This window comes from Notolabrus celidotus, chromosome 6, assembly GCF_009762535.1.
Source record: "Notolabrus celidotus isolate fNotCel1 chromosome 6, fNotCel1.pri, whole genome shotgun sequence".
Classification (NCBI taxonomy): domain Eukaryota; kingdom Metazoa; phylum Chordata; class Actinopteri; order Labriformes; family Labridae; genus Notolabrus; species Notolabrus celidotus.
In genome coordinates, this window is record NC_048277.1 from 2691111 (window position 1) to 2708825 (window position 17715).

At 41.1% G+C, this 17715-nt stretch overlaps 1 protein-coding gene across 1 annotated transcript in view; it reads left to right on the forward strand.

The window, feature by feature from the left end:
* slc7a5 (solute carrier family 7 member 5) overlaps positions 1–14985 on the forward strand; it is a 34176-nt gene extending 19191 nt beyond the window's left edge. The window contains exons 3-10 of the mRNA XM_034685582.1: positions 1365–1470; positions 1881–1925; positions 4560–4683; positions 5086–5189; positions 5345–5441; positions 6867–7016; positions 11503–11680; positions 11781–14985. Coding sequence (XP_034541473.1) covers positions 1365–1470; positions 1881–1925; positions 4560–4683; positions 5086–5189; positions 5345–5441; positions 6867–7016; positions 11503–11680; positions 11781–11836 — 860 coding nt within the window. The 3' untranslated portion in view covers positions 11837–14985. The remainder of the gene's footprint in view (positions 1–1364; positions 1471–1880; positions 1926–4559; positions 4684–5085; positions 5190–5344; positions 5442–6866; positions 7017–11502; positions 11681–11780) is intronic.
* The last annotated feature ends 2730 nt before the right edge of the window (positions 14986–17715 follow it).

Sequence of the window (17715 nt, forward strand, 5' to 3'; positions counted from 1 at the left end):
AGATGAGGAGAGAGAGAGATGATAGTGGTGAGACAGATAGTAGTAGTTGTAGCAGCTGGAGTCTGGCACGTCCACAGCAGCAGAGATCCAGAGGAACCTACGAGACAAGGGAGCTCAGGGACTCCAGAAAGGTCTATGGTTAGGAACTTTAATGGGACAGGAAGAGAGAGGAGAGAGAGAAAGACAGGATCCCAGTGTGTCAGTCTAAGCCTATAGCAGCATAACTAAGAGCTGGTCCAAGCCTGATCCAGCTCTAACTATAAGCTTTATCAAAAAGGAAAGTTTGAAGCCTACTCTTAAAAGTAGAGAGGGTGTCTGCCTCCCGGACCCTGACTGGTAGATGATTCCAAAGGAGAGGGGCCTGATAACTGAAGGTTCTACCTCCCATACTACTTTTAGAGACTTTAGGTAGGACCAGCAGGCCTGCATGTTGGGAGCGTAGTGTTCTAAAGGGGTAATACGGCACTATGAATGCTTTAAGATACAAAGGTGTCAGAAAAAGGATTTTAAATTCTAGTCTAGGCTTTATGTAGAGAAGCTAACACAGGATTCAGTGCTCTAGCAGCTATTTTCAGTGAAACTCTGGATTTCAATGTGTTGCATATTTCAACATTTTGTTTGAGTTTCCCACCTGTTTTGGAGATCAGGTACCAGGGACCCCAAGAACCACTCTGAGGTCTTGGGGAGCTGTGGTGGTTGAGACACAGAGTGCAGGTCCGTTACAGTCCGTCACACAGACAGTGGAGTTATTGGGCTCCCACGCTGCAAAGTGGATTAAGTCTAACCCTCCTAGTCCTAACACTGCTTCAGGCTGTTGGTTTAGTAACCGTCACTGTGTCTGAGAATTTATGCGCATGTTGTTGGGAGCAGCTCCACCAGGAATGTGGCACAGAGCCCCTCGAACCAGCAGCAGTCTGGGGATTGGAGGAGAAGGGCTGCAACCAACAAATCCTAACGACGGTCCATCAAATGAAGTGAAACAGAAATGCTCTTCATCCGTCCACTGCCTATGAAAAATGCAATAAACCTCCAGTGATTCCCTGAATGTCTCTCTCATCCTGCAGCCCCTTCTTTTCATCAGGTGCCTGATCCATCCATGCCTCAGGTCAACCTGCAGAGCCACTGTCTGGGTCACTTATTGACTGTCTCAGTCGGTCTTAACTCCACTGTACTCTGCAGGCTTCCAGTGATCTGCACACTGAGACAGATTTTAAATGAATGTTTGTCTTCTCCTCCTCCATGTCGGTGTGTGTCAGATCACCGTTTCACCTCCAGACTGACGGCCAAACTTCAGAGCAGAGGAATAAAGCAAGTAAAATGATGTGTTTGTGTGTTAACAGAATCGTTTGATCTTTTCTCTTCAGGTAACACGGACGGGCTTCTTCCAGAAAACTCCTTCAAAGGTTCCAAATATGAGTTTGGCAGCCTTGGCTTGGCTCTGTACAGCGGCCTGTTTGCCTACGGCGGCTGGTGAGTGGACACATCAACCCGACTTCTGTGATCAGATTCATCCAGCTCTTCATTTAGGAACAGACATGATCAAATGTTTGCTGAGTTTACAAAGTGTGTGCCTGCTCTCGGTGAAAAGATGGAAATGAACATTTAAAAACCAAGTTTTGTTAACCTCCACTTCTAACTACTTTTAGAAGACTAGATGTTGTTTCATCATTAAGATCAGACCCTGCTGTTTCTCTGTTATCAATGATGTGTGTGTGAATGTTTCTGCTTTAACCTGTAGTGTGATTTAAAAAGAGACGACTTGTTTCTCTCATTTTAAAATCCTAGATTCATACAGATGATTTATTTATTATATCTGTAGCAGACTCATTTTATCATGTTACATTAACCACACCTCTGATTGTTCTCTTCTCTGCTCACAGGAACTACTTGAATTTTGTCACAGAGGAGATGATTGAACCTTATAAGTGAGTATTGATGACCTGTATGTGTGATAAAATACACAATTGTTTCAAGAATGAGTGATATTCTTGGGGCGTTGTTGGCCTAGCGGTCTAAGCGCCCCACATACAGAGGCTAGAGTCCTTGTTACAGAGGTTACATTTTTTTTTTGAATGCGGAAGTAAAGCTATGACGTACTTCAGAGTTTTGTGCCGTCCGGCTAACCTTTTCCGTTTGTACCAGCTGTTGTGACATCCTCTGACGGCAAACATAATTCCTGTTTTCCTCCAAGACATCACTTTGGAGAGATTTGTTGCTCTATCGCAGGCATGTCCAAAGTATGGCCCAGGGGCCAATTGCGGCCTGAGGTCCATTTATTTATGGCCCCCAAGCTTCCATCTTAAATTGTGTTATTTATAGCAAAGAAATGAATCACCTTCTGAATCATCTGTACATTTGCAGTTTCTTTCAAACGCACAAACAAAACTAAAGTCAACCAGAAACGTCTCAAAAAGCTACATATGGACGACCTCTCTAAAAGCCAAAGCTCTGGGGATTCTTCAAGACGGCAATAAAGAAGAAACACAAGAACTCTTAAAGCTGACAGGTTTTCAAATTAACGTTTTTATCATGATGTGAAAATGTTCTTGATGAACACTAAAAGTTCAGAAGACACAAAAGAGGACACAAGGCAAAATTTGGTGAATAAAAAATGTTCAGAACTCAGGAAAGTAATGACTTTGTTCTTAATATGTTGTCTGCTGGTCAGAACAGTCTTTAAAACAACATGAAAAAGAAGTGTGATGAAATCCTGCCATGGGAAAATAATGATACAATATTTTTCCAAAACATAGATAACGTTTGCAAATCTTTACATGGTACTTCCTAGTTACTGTTTTATTGAGAAAACATTTTAAATAATTATTATTAAATAGATATTTCATATAGAACTTTTGGGATTCCAAAGTCTCAGTAGGAGCCACTGGCCCAGAGGTATTCTGACAACATCATATTTGGCCCTCTGTGAAAAGAGTTTGGACACCCCTGCTCTATCGGCTTTGAATTAGTCAAGCTACTGGCATTTATCATTGACCGGACGTAAGGAACCGGAAGTGCTTCACATAATAACAGTTAACTGCCTGCGTCCGTTCAACCGCCAACAATAAGGTGAATACATTATAATATTTATAAAAATATGTATTCATATTTTTTTATAGTTTAGTTTAAAACAGAATTTGAAACACACTTCATTAAACATCAAATTGTGCAAATATATATAAGAAGAGAAAAAACAAAACAACAAGGGAAACAACAACAACCAAAGGAAGAAAAACATGGCTGCCAGTTCACAGAGTTCCATAATAAGTGTTTTTTTTTTTTTTTTTTTCTCTCTTTTTCTTTTCTCTTGTCTGCATATATATTTCTGGTTTGTGTCATGTTTGTCACAAACTGTCAAATATTAATGCAATTTATTCTTGCAGCAAAAGAAAAGAAAGAAAACCTTTTTCTTCTGTGCTTGTGACTGTGTGCATGCAACCATCACCATCCCTCTTAGAACTCTGGCCTATCTTTTATTGGCAGCTAATATCATGTTCTGTAAAAGAGGGCGTGCACACCTAGGTGGGCCAAAAATAAAAAATAAAAAAATAAGAGAAAGTGAAAGAAAGATTACATAAGGATATACAAAGGGACAGGGAGAGAGAAGGAGAGAGAGACCCATAATAAGTGTTTTAAAGGTGACATATCATGCAAAATCGACTTTTTAATGGTTCTCTACCTGAAATATGTTTCCCTGGCATGTCTACAAACCCCCCGAGAATGAAAAAAATCCATTCTGCCCCTGTTTTGATTTCTACACCTTTCTGTAAATGTGTGTGAAACGAGCCGTTTCAGACTTCCGTGTTTTTGTTACGTCACAGCAACTCTACCCCTCCTCTGTTTTTCATTCCCTGCACACATGTGTGCTAACAAGGAGCTTAGGAGGGAGGCATGCTAGTTGTAGACTGTCTTAATAAACACAAAGGTCGGTTTTACTCCCCACGTCTGCAGATTTGAAGATCTAGTGGATGATTTTTATTTGTCATGGAAAAGTGCTAGCGCTAGTTAGCATAGCCACATAGCTACATGTTCGTAGCTGTAGCTGTGTGCCAAGACACACGTCGACATACTGACAAATAAAACAACAAGAAACACTAAATCTGTGACCAATCCTTCAGAAAGGTCCTGCTGCAGGCGCCTCTCCATCAGGATCAGATTCTGGATCAGATTCAGAGGGTTGAAGTAACGTGATCTCTGAGCAGCCGTGTATATTCAGCCATCATGTTAACATTAGATCAACGTGCTGGACAGCCGAGGCCACATCCACTTCCTGAGGGGGCGTGGTCAGAGAGAAAACAGACTGTTAAGAGGAGGGCTGAAGAAGAGGGTTTTTCAGGCAGACCAAAATCTGATTTCAAAGTGTGTTTTTGAGCATAAACTTTAAAGACATGTTTGGGGGACCTCTTAGACCAATATATGTTGATGAAAAAAGCGTGATATGTCACCTTTAAAATTGTCATCATTAAAGTAAGCACTCAGGAATGAAGTAAGGTGACATGAGATTAAGGTGGAGAGAGGTAAAAGTTGTTGTAATGTTTTAATTATCTGTGTGTCGTCCTCAGAAACCTTCCCCGGGCCATCATCATCTCTCTGCCGATCGTGACGATCGTGTACGTCCTGACCAACCTGGCGTATTTCACCACTCTCTCACCGGAGCAGATGCTGGGATCTGAGGCCGTGGCTGTGGTGAGTGAACACAGTTTGAGCTGCTCGTCTGCTGAACACTTTGATTTTATGTTTTGGTGTTTAAAGAAGGTTAGAAACCAACAGCTTGTTAGGAACAGACAGAGAGAGCTGCAGCCGAGCCGGACTGTTTTTGACTGGGGGGGGCAAACTGCCTCTATACTTGGATACACTCCTACTCATTGTGAAATGTTTCCTCATTTTTCAACATGAAGGTATCGTTAGTGGCCTCCAGCAGGACTCTGGCCTGAGCTCCCTTCACACGTATTTACCAGTTTAAACAGAGGAACTGTGCACATTCTCCTGAGCCCCCCCTGACGCCCCCTCCTCTCTGGCTCCACATGTTTAACAAAGAGGCAGTAATTAGTTTTGTCTTATCACATCTACTCTTTATGTGTCCTGCAGGACTTTGGTAACTACCACCTTGGCCCCATGGCGTGGATCATCCCCGTGTTTGTAGGACTGTCCTGCTTCGGATCAGTTAATGGCTCTCTGTTCACGTCATCTCGGTAAAAACAAACACACACACACACGCATACACAGATGAAAGTATATGTAGACGCCCCACTTTGGGGAAACTATACCTGCTTTACATCCAGACTGTGATGGTTTGAATGATAGATCTGTAACCAGCTGGTGTTCTTGGTTCTCCTTCCTCTCTCAGGTTATTCTTCGTAGGTTCTCGGGAGGGTCACCTGCCCAGCCTGCTGTCTATGATCCATCCCACCCTGCTGACACCTCTGCCCTCTCTAATATTCACTGTACGTAGTCTGAGACTTCAATATACTTCACTGAAACACACATATATGACATGAATAATGAAGCAGGTTGAATACATCTATATGGAGTAGAGTGGTGATGAACCATCATAAGGCCTTAATGGTTTTGCTCCATCATATGAGCCAGTGAGAGCCCTCAGGTCTTCAGGAAGTGGAGTTTTAATGGTACCAAAAGCTAGAACAAAGACTCACGGTGAGGCAGCCTTTTATCATCACGGCCAACGCCTGTGGAACACCCTACCTGAAGATCTGAGGGCTGCACAGAGTGTCAACATTTTTAAAAGCAAACTCAAGACCAACCTTTTTAGTCTCACTTTTAACTGAGTTTGATTCTTATAACAGTTTTATTTCATCTTACTTTATCTATCTATCTATCTATCTATCTATCTATCTATCTATCTATCTATCTATCTATCTATCTATCTATCTATCTATCTATCTATCTATCTATCTATCTATCTATCTATCTATTCATTTATAAATGTATTCATTATCTAGTTTACAATTTAGTAACTTTGTATTTTTATTTATTTTTTATTTATGAATTATCTAGTGAAATTTCAATCACCTTTTATTTATTTTATTTATTATCTAGATACAATTTTGGTCACTTTTTATTTATTTTATCTATTTATTTATTATCCAGTTCAAATTTCAGTCACTTTTATTTTATTTCATTTTTTAAATTTAATTTATTGTATTTATTTTATTATCTAGTTCAAATTTTAGTCACCTTTTATTTTTTTACTATCTAGTTAAATTTTAATCACTTTTTAAAATTGTATTATTTATTTCAAATTTTAGTAAATTTGTATTTATTTTGATCTATTTATTTATTATCTAGTTCAAATTTTAGTCACTTTTTATTTATTCATTATATTTATTTATTTTATTTAAAAATGATAATATTTTAGTGTTTTATTCTCTTAGAAATCTTAGAAATGTATTTTATTTTGGTGAGTTTAATTTCCTGTGTTCCTCCAGTGTTTCCTCATTAAGATATCATGAGAGTGTTTCCTCAGTTCGTTCAGAAACTTCCTTTTTATTATATATGTAATTTATTTTTATTGTTGTTATTATTATTGTTGCATAAATTGTGTTCTCAACTGTAGGATTGTGGGGTGGGTTTGGAGTCAGGGCTGGGGTTGGGATTAGGATGGGGGGGGTCTTTTTATTTTCTATATATATCTTTATTTATTTTGTAATTGATTCTATTTGAAGTTGTTTTTATGTACAGAACTTTGTGTCATAATGTCATTGTATGAAAAGCTCTTTATAAATAAAGTCTGATTGATTGATTGACTGAAGGTACAATAAGATAAGACTGCTGTATGAAGGCTGTTTAGCTTCTGTTGGTCACTCCTCTCAGTGACTGTGACCTGACGTCTCCTCTCTCACCCTCTCCAGTGCTTGATGACGCTGCTGTACGCGTTCTCCAACGACATATTCTCGGTCATCAACTTCTTCAGCTTCTTCAACTGGCTCTGCATTGCCATGGCCATTGTTGGGATGATGTGGCTTCGTTATAAGAAGCCCGAGATGGAACGACCAATCAAAGTAAGCGTGCGCCGACATCTGGTCTCCCTCTGAAGTCAGGAAACACATCTCTGACAAATATAGACTCAAACTGCAAAGTTCAGATCAGTGGACAGTAGCAGAGGTGGATGCTTGTCAGCTGAATGAATGAATGAGTGCGTGCATGCGCGCGTGCGTGCGTTCCCTGTGCCTCCTAATTAAAGCATCAGCTGCAGAAACACAAAGGAGACCATTGAGCCATTGTTGCACTTAGTTTGCATGTGAGTTTTTAAGCTTTCACATGTGATGCCGTTCCCTCATAAGAGCCTGACAGCTGCCCTGCCTCTCTCATCTGCCTACTGGCCCAACGCTTGGTCTGTGTGTGTGTGAATGTGTGTGTGTGAATGAGTGAGTGAGTGATGGGGGACAGTGGCAGCACTGTCTCTCTCTCACTCTCCCGCTGCATGTCTTTCTCCTTTCTTTGTCTGTCACATTCCTGCTGTTCAACAGATTTGGAGCAGAGTGGCAGGAGAAGTGCATGATGGGATACACTAACCAGTTTGTGGGCAGACACTGTACACCAGCTAGCTTTTCAGAGCAATGACAGCTTTACTTGGCATCTATTCTACACGTCCATGAGTATGTGGTCACCTTAACATGCTGCACATAAGGGATGATTGGGTGCATTAATTAAAAGGCTAGTTTAACAGTTCTTACTCTTCTGAGGGCTCAGCTTTAGGGATTTGAGCCTAGTCGGCCGTACGGGCAATCAGAGTGAAAGGGGGGAAGAAGGATAGGATACTCCCCATGGAGTCTAGATGCTGATGGTGAATGATGCAGGATGAGCTGAGGAGATGGACACAGATGATTGGATTGGAGGATGCTGGAATGACAGCAGAACAGACGATAACAGATTTTTGGCAGCTGTAGGATGATTGGTCGATGGAAGCTAAATCTGGTTGGTGTAGTCGTTGGAAAGCCCAAAATCAGATGATCAACAGACAGATAGAGGTAGAGAGAGGACCTGACGTGAATGAAAGATGACTTAAGTTAGGGATGATGTATGGTTAGCAGGTAGTTATGGGAAATAGAATCCCAACAGGGTGAGTCAGAACCCTGACACGATAGATTCTTATCTTCCTGTTGCGGTGGATTGAACATGAAACTGTCCTCATTCAGCTCTCCTTCTTCTCTGAGCTCTGTGGTTCACACACCTTTAAAAAGAAACTAATGTCACAACTTTGAACCCTGCTGCTATCATCACCACCGCTCATGGTTTAACTTTCTTTGCAGAGATCACTGACCTAAAGTTTCTCTCACCTGCTCCACTCCTTCATCATATTGATGGACAGGATCCAATATGAAAACATCTGTAGCCTGCAGAGTTAGCATGCTAATTGAAGCTAACGTTTTAGCCACATTGTTTTGATGCTAACAGAAGCTAACAGTTTTACCTCACCTTACGGTCTATGGCAGGGGTATTCAACTAAAATCTCAAGAGGTCCACTTAGGGAATATTTCTTGAAGCAAAGGTTCTAAAGATCATAATGTCTTACTATACAGTGTGATCTACTGTATCTACATTTAATAATACCTGACTGTCAACTTAAATGAATTCAGTACGATTCAATAACTTTTGGAAAAAAATATTTTAACCAGCGTTGCAACTTTGAGTATCTGGCAGGAGAGAGATTTTTATGACATGGACCTTATCACACTTTTAATCAAGTGCACTTATTTTAATCACACAGGATTGAACAGAAGACTAATCAGTGGTGTCCTTCAAATGCTTCGAGGTGCAGGGGCAAGAAACATAGAACAGAATTTCCTTCCAAACCTGAGACCAAAAATGTAGGATTCATTTAAACATATTGAGGCAGAGGGGGGTCTGGGGTCCTCCCCCAGGACATTTTGAGGATTTAACACTTAATTCTGTGCATTCTGGTGAATATTTATGTGACCTTTTGTGCTGGAAATGTAATTATGAAAAAGGAAAACATAAAATGATTGATACATAAATAACAAAAACATTGACATTTTGAAATCCCTGAAAGAAGCTTACATTCCAGTAACAGGGGTCCCAATCATTCAGGACTCACTTCAGATCTGAGAGTGTCTGTTTGTTCAAAACCTTCATGTTTGGTCTCATAATGACATTTCACATTGACTCTTTTAATAAGTGCCACGGTTTCTGAACATATGAGATACGCTGGTTTAGCTCTTCCAGTGGTAAGTATGAAGAGAGATGAGTCTGTCCATTCTGAATTAAATTCTCTATTTTCGCTGTGCACTTTTCTTTTATGGAGAGGGTCACTAGTTCCTTATTTTCTAAACTTTCTCCAGCTCAGTCGTCTGTATCGCTCCATTTCTCCGTCTCACTCCTCTGTTAATCTCCCTTTTTTTCTCTAAATGTATCGTTATCTTTCCTTTTCTTTCTCCCATCCTTTCACGTGTAACTCACCTCTAACTCTCTCATCTGTCTGATCTGTTTAGTCTTAATGTTTACCGCCTGGAATGCACAGACTTGATTGGCTGAGTAGTATCACGTGGGATGGCTTAACTTGCATGCAATTGGTCCTCTGCCGCTAAACCACTACCGTAAAGACTACGGTTAAAATAGAAGCGCCAGTCAGATTTTAATTCAGAACCTTCTGTGTTGGCTGTCGGTCTGGGTCCAAGTGGGACGGCTTCTGGGTCCGGACCCGGACCGCAGTCCGCCAGTTAGTGACCCCTGGTCTATGGTGTCAATAAGCAGAAGCTGAATGTGTCTGAACTCTTTTCTGTGGATTGATTTGACATGACATGTGATCAGTTTGTCTCTGGTGTTGCTCATGTTGAAGGTGACATATCATGCTTTTTTCATCAATATATATTGGTCTAAGAGGTCCCCAAAACATGTCTTTAAAGTTTATGCTCAACAAAACACTTTGAAATCAGATTTTGGTCTGCCTGAAAAGCCCTCTTCTTCAGCCCTCCTCAGAACACTCTGTTTTCTCTCTGACCACGCCCCCTCAGGAAGTGGATGTGCCTCGGCTCTCCAGCACGTTGATCTAATGTTTACATGTTGGCTGAATATACACGGCTGCTCAGAGATCGCGTTACTTCAACCCTCTGAATCTGATCCAGAATCTGATCCTGACGGAGAGGCGCCTGCAGCAGGACCTTTCTGAAGGATTGCTCACAGATTCTGTGTTTCTTGTTGTTTTATTTATCAGTATGTCGACGTGTGTCTTGGTACACAGCTACAGCTACAGCTACGAACATATAGCTATGTGGCTATGCTAATTAGCGCTAGCACTTATCCATGACAAATAAAAATCATCCACTAGATCTTCAAATCTGCAGACGTGGGGAGTATAACCGACCTCTGCAAGAAAGGCATAGGGACCTTTTCTGAAGGATTGCTCACAGATTCTGTGTTTCTTGTTTTATTTGTCAGTATGTTGATATGTGTCTTGGTACACAGCTACAGCTACGACATGTAGCTATGTAGCTATGCTAACTAGCGCTAGCACTTATCCATGATAAATAAAAATCATCCACTAGATCTTCAAATCTGCAGACGTGGGGAGTAAAACCGACCTTTGTGTTTATTAAGACAGCCTACAACTAGCATGCCTCCCTCCTAAGCTCCTTGTTAGCACACATTTGTGCAGGTAATGAAAAACAGAGGAGGGATTCAGTATTATTTTATACAGTCTATGGACTGAACAAGCTCCGAGCTCTGACTCCGTGACAGACCGGATATTGTTGTTACGTAACAAAAACACTGAAGTCTGAAACGGCTGGTTTCACACACATTTACAGAAAGGTGGAGAAATCAGAACAGGGGCAGAATGGATTTTTTTCATTCTCGGGGGGTTTGTAGACATGCCAGGGAAACATATTTCAGGTAGAGAACCATTAAAAAGTCAATTTTGCATGATATGTCACCTTTAATAATAAGAATGAATGATTGTATGAGTGAAGGAGTAAGAAACAGTCTTCCTTATTGAACTTGTGATTAGCTTCAGTTGTCAGGTCCAACAATGATGAACAGTCATACAGTGGAGAAAGTGAACAAGGGGACCTTTAAGAAAGTGGACTGTATATTTTCTTCTGGAGCTTGGGTAGCCAAAATGAAGAGCTACAGACCTCTCTGTTTATATTTACAACCTCGAGTCCTTCAGAGCTGTGATGGATCAGTTTGTTGTGACTCATGTGGCTTTTGATGAACAGGATGTTAAGGAGCTCCAAGATCTCCCCCTGTTGTTGATGCAAACCTCATGTAGAGGGTAGGACACTCTTAGAACCTCACATGGTTTTCAGAGAGGGGGGGTGACATGCTGTGACCGGGAATCGATCCCACAACCAGAGGATTGATTCCCGGTAACCTCGGTGCACGCCATCAACTGAGCTGAACCGCCTCACCACAGATCTATTCTTTATGATTGATCTCTACAGAAACATGTCACTGTTTCATGTTGCTCTTTGTCAGAAGTGATGGAGCTGATGTTCTGATGTCCTCTCTCTCTCTCTCTCTCTGCAGGTAAATATTCTGCTTCCTGTGAGCTTTGTGCTGGCTTGCCTCTTCCTCATCATCGTCTCCATCTGGAAGACCCCGAAAGAGTGCGCCATCGGTTTTGGCATCATCGCCACCGGAGTCCCTGTCTACTACTTTGGCGTGTGGTGGAAGGACAAACCCAAGTGGCTGCTGAACGGGATCTGTGAGTGTTGTATCTGAGGCGCAGGTTTCTGAAACAGTGAAGTCATTAAACATTAAAGGTGAACATCTCTTCTCTCTGTGTGTGTGCGTGTGTGTTACAGTCTCAACCACAGCCATGTGTCAGAAGGTGATGGAGGTGGTTCCTCAGGAGTCCTAAAGGCCAACACTACAGCCGGCGGCTCATTGAGGTCACGTTTGGTTGCACCCAGGGCAGCCTCTGGGTCCTGATTACTCTCTCTCTCTCACTCTTTGTCTCTCTGTCGCTCCCTCTCTTCACACACATACGCACACACCCTGTCTGCAGGGTGCTGATAAGGACCTGATGAAACATGCAGATGTTTGATTCTACTGTGTCTCTTGGATCGTAGACATACTGGAGGTTATGAACTTTGTCTTTGATTAACTTTCCTTTGCAGGATGTTACTGATGTTTAGCTTTTACTGATAGTTTATGTCTGTTACAGAATAAGTTCATGTCTGTCATAACTCTGTTGTGCCTTATCTGACGAATGAAGGTCAGCTGTGTGTACAGTAAGTGTATGTGATGTCTGAGGTGGCGTGTAGCTTTGAAACTGTCCTGCAAAAAGCTTTAATCTGAGCTCTCCCAAGACTAAATCCATCACTACCTTTTTTAGTCCCGTAAGCACCCCCCACAGTTTCCTGAAACACAGTATTCTCTGTTCAGGTTAAGGAATCCTGAATGTTTGGTCCTGCAGTCATCACAGTTCAGCGGCACCTTAAGGCCTCATGTTGGACGGTGTTACCAACGGCCTTACCATCCAGTGTTAGTCTGTAGATTTGAAGCCCTTCTTTCTCTTACTTTGTGCTTAAATGAAGATCTTGTTGTGTTCAGAGACTTTCTATGTGTTCAGACTTTTAACAATATGATTTTAATGTTTCCTCATTTGTCCTGCTTACTGAACACTTCTGAGGAAGGAATAGAAGAACAAATAGGAGCTTAAGTTGATGTTCAGACCTTGTTTTCCCCTTTAGACCCAGCCTGTGTTAAATGCTTCATGTTACAGACTGTGTAGTGCACTGTGTGTGTATTCTACTGATTTCACCTCGCTGCAGGATTTCTGGGTATTTTAGTGAAATCCTGTGAACGTTGGATCGTTCTTTTAACCATCATGGCAGGGCTGTGTTTACTAGTAAATTATATTTTGACTTTCTTAAAGGGACATTTCTTCTTTTTTTTTTTAAGTGTGGTCGTATGAGGCACTTATGTTACCCCCAGGGTGATCCTTGAACTGGAGCCATCCATAAACCTGTGCAGACTTCACCCCGTACTGTAGCTCATTTTCAGAAACTACCGTCCAAACACTCAGTTTGTTGACGTGTTTGCTGCATTTAAATAATGTTTGTTCTTCCACCTTCACCTGCACTGATCAGCTGTTTGAGTCTAGCTCAACCTTTTCAGATATATTGTGTGTTTTCATATTTCTGGCTGTCTCATTTTGACACTACTTTAAGCAACAAATGCTAAACTTCCAGCTGGCACGGTGACGGCAGTAGAGTTTGTGAAGCTCCGTCTTTCCCTCTGACAACTAACAGCCAAATTCCACCAGATCTGTCTCCGGTCCGTCTCCGATCCCACACGGCACTGGATCTGATAGGTTTCTATTCTAGTCAATGTGTTAACTTCCTCTGGATCCGCTCTGTTGCATTCCGGCTGTGTCTCTGATCCGGCAGGTCTGAGCCCACCGGATCAGATACACAAGACTTCTATTTTTGCTGGATGCCGGAGCACGACGCATCAATCTCAACAGAGCAGATGGAGCAGGACAGGAAGTCAGGCACCAAAACAAAATGAAAACATCCGGTTAATTTTCAGAATAAAACACTCTGTGTTATCACCAGATAAGAGACAAGAGAGCACCGGGCTGGACCGTGTGTCATTGTGCAATAAGAGAGAGATGAGAACTTACTTTGCAGAAAAATTGGACCCCCTGTTTTCTGGTTTTCTTCTGAAAATTCAAAAAAATTTAAAATCAAACAGCAGCATTCAGTGAGTCCTGCAGACTGCAGCCATATGCGAGTCCTGAAGTACCCTTGTTACCGGCAGCAGCCCTCCTGGTTCACTGGCATGAGTCTAAGTTTACATGTCAGCACCTCCAGACAACGTGGGCTCTCTCCTGCTCTCCAGTTGGCACAGAAGTTCCCCCCTTTCTCTCTCTCTCTCTCTCTCTCTTGGTCCGTTGTGTCCACAGTAAATGTCATGGCACCATCGCTGTCAGGATCACTACTATTTATAATAGTTTGTTTGGTTGTATTTGTTGTCTCTTTAAAGCTCACAGACCTGAACAGCTGATCAGGGTGCTGCAGGCGGAGGAACATGTTCAGCCAAAGCGCTGAGATGTTCAAAAGAGAGCGTACATCAGTGTTTGGGTAGTAGTTTCATCAAATGAGCTACATTTGCAGCAGTTGATGTCGTAGCTTCTGTTCCATATCTCTGACCAGACCCCCCAGCTACAAGTCCGTCATATAACCCCACTTCAGAGGCGAACTATCCCTTTGAAACGCAGGTCAAAATGTGTTATTGTTCTCCTGTTGATCATTCTTTAGGTCAGAGTTCTTATTTTCACGATGGGATCAACATCTCAGCGACCTGAGCCCGTTAGCTCAAAGTTCTAAAAGTCAATCACACTGAGAGACGAGAGAGGACGGTAACAAAGCCATGAAACTGAGCTAAGAGTCAAGTTAGGACACTACTTTACAACACACCTCTTAGTCCAGCTGGTGCCTGAGCTGTGTGTGTGCGTGCGTGCGTGAGTGAGTGAGTGTGTGTAGGTGTGGGTGTGTGTGTGTGTGGTTAACATGCATGTGAGTCCTGTGTTTGGATTGAGGGTGTGAAAAGGACAAAAAAGGATAATTTAAGTAGACGGGCAGTCTCTGGAGGGATGATGAAGGAGAGTGTGTAGTCTTTTTTAATTGGGGAGTAAGTGTTCATATTCAGTCAGAGTGTGAACTGATAGTTTTGTTTTTTTTCTTTCACAAACTGAAAGTAACCGTTAAATACATTTTTAACAGACAGAACACCGACTCTTCTCCTGGCAGTGGACCAAAGTACATGTGACCCGGGCTCCATGTTTCCACAGGGGGATGCTGGAGGGGTTCATGTGTATGTTTTAGAAGTAGAACCTTTGCTAACACTCCAGCTGTGTGTCAGCGCGGATGGAGAACTAACCCTGAATAGGACTGTAGAAAGTTTATTTTTTTTATTTCTAGGAAACTTTGTTGTTTATTAGTCCCTCTAATTTGTTTACAGGGCATTTTGTGCTTTACGAATAAATCTAGAGGTTTTCCACTCCTGCTGTTGACTTTGTTTTTTTGTTTATTGTTTATTATTTGTGTCATCTCTTCCCTTTATTTATTTAAATACCTGTAGTAGTTAAAAAACTACTGTGTCCAAAAACAAACAGTCAGTATGAATCCATTTTAGTTAAATCAAGCCGCAACCTCCGCTCTAAAAATATGAGGCCAATGTGGAAGTGGTAAAAACTGCAGCGTATCGAGATTCCACTTCAGGCTGGCTCCGGAAGTACAAGAAACCACATACACACCAATTCAAAGAGACGATCTTTACAGCAGAAATAAACATGTTTACAGCCTGGTTCAAAAGACGAGTGGAGTCTGGATAGCTCATTTCTCTCTCAGCACACACTATAAGGGGGTGAATTTTTTTTCCTAATGTGGCAATTTCAAAGATATTAAGATTACGAGTCTTCCAATGAGAGGCACAGCTGACTTGATTGACAGGTGGGAACACTGTAGCTGTTGGCTAGGAGGCTCAAAGCCCGCCTCTTTACGTCACAATCACTCGACAGAAGCAATTGATGAAATAATGACATCTTATTTATCATCATTTAATGCAGATAGATCCAGCTGTAATAACTGTTTATTCCCTGACAGTGATCTCTCTCTCTGATTGTTGACTTTTGTTTATTGTTTACTATTTGTGTCATCTGTGCCCTTTTTTTTTTTTAAATACCAGCTCTACATTAAAAAAAACAAACATGCAAAATCATACAGTCAGTATGAATCCAGTTTATTTAAATTTCAACTGTATTTTTTAACACTTTTTAAAAAAAGAGCCTGTTAGATTAGTGTGAGGAATGATTACAGGTCATGTATGGAAACAACCACACAGAGGATTCTCAATCTGACAGAACAGCTGATGATCAAAGTTCAGCATTCAGCTGCTCACAGGCCAGATACACTACCAGTCCAAAGTTTGAAAACACCTTCTCATTCAAGGGTTTGTATTTATTGTAATGATTGTAAACACTGTAGATTAATACTGAAGACATCTAAACTATGAAAGAACATATATGGAATCATGTAATGAATAAAAAAGTGTTAAACAAAGCAGAATCTGTTTTATATTTTAGACTCTGTAAAGTAGCCCCCTTTTTCCTTCATGACAGCTTTGCACACTCTTGGTATTCTCTCAGTCTGCTTCATGAAGTGGTCTCCTGGAATGGTTTCTAATGAACATGAGCCTTGTCAAGAGTTCATTTGTAGAATGACTTGCCTTCTTAATGTGTTTGAGACCATCAGTTGTGTTGTTCAGAGGTAGGGTTACACAATGGATAGCACTATTTGACTACTGTTGTAATCCAGATTATCGCATAACCAGAATATTTCATAGTTTTGATGTCTTCAGTATTAATCTACAATGTTGGAAATAATTAAAATAAATAAAAACAATTGAAGGAGAAGGTGTGTCCAAACTTTTGACTGGTATTGTATGTAAACATAAACTGAATGCAGAATGATGATTGGACAAACACTTCTAACTAGAAACTGATCCTTATTCTGTAATATGACAGACAGATATTTAAACAGTCAGAAGGTAACATGTTATTTCCAGGAAGCCTTACATGCTGATTATTGCACTTTAAGAGGTGAGAAAAAGAACACATGCAGGTATGAGGAAGATGATGGCACGTACCTGTCGACTTGCATCATTTTGTTTGGCTTTGTGCAACACTAATATGTTTGCAGTACATCAAAGTGACATGCCCCACCCTTTATTATGCACCTTGCTCTGCTCTCCGTCCTGCATGATGCTCTCTGTTCAGTACCATCAGCCTGATTTCACATGATTTTAAAATCCATCTCCTCAGATCTTATGAGCTGCTGCGTTGGGAGAACATGAAAACTAATACTTCTTGTTGCCTTGATGACATCAGACACAACTGACCTTGTTCTTGTTATTTGGTCTTAAACTGAGCCTGTGACCATGAGGCAGAAGTGGATGTGCTGTGAGCTCTTTAGAGGGAGTCCTGAGGAAATGCTACATTCAAATTCATGCAAGTTTTCCGTGACTACCAACCCTAGCTTTAAATAAGGAGCCTTTTTCCACTTTTGTGTTTATGTGTTCACATTCATCATAAGAAGGCAAAAATGGCAACAAATTACAAACTTGATAAAAAAAATAAAATACAAAAAATCCATTGCTTCTTCAGTTCTTCCATAATATCACCAATCATTCTTTTTTTAAGTTGTATTTTTGGGGCTTTTTACACCTTCATTGATAGAGGAGTGCGTAGGAAACTTGGAGAGAGTGGGGGAATGACATGCAGGAAAGGGGCCCAGGCCGCCTGCTATATGGGCGCACAAATGAACCATTAGGCTAAGTCTGAAGAATGTAATATCTTCTCGTAGGTCTTCTAATAAAAATTCAACATTTTAATAAACTCATTCAAAAATTGAGGCAGATGTGTGTCTAACATGAGTCTGGTTCTGCTCGAGGTTTCTGCCTGTTAAAGGAAGTTTGTCCTCTCCGCTGTAACTAGCTAAATACTGAGAGGTGCAATGCTCATGGTGGATTAAGGTGGGGTCAGACTGAGTCTTATCCTGTCTTGGTGCTGGGTCTATGTTCATAATTTGACATAGAGTGGTCTAGACCTGCTCTGTTTGTAAAAGAGTCTTGAGATAATGTTTGTTGTGATTTGGCGCTATACAAATAAAGATTGATTGATTGATTGAAAAATGAAGCTTTGATATATCTCTTTGCAGTTTGCAAAAATTC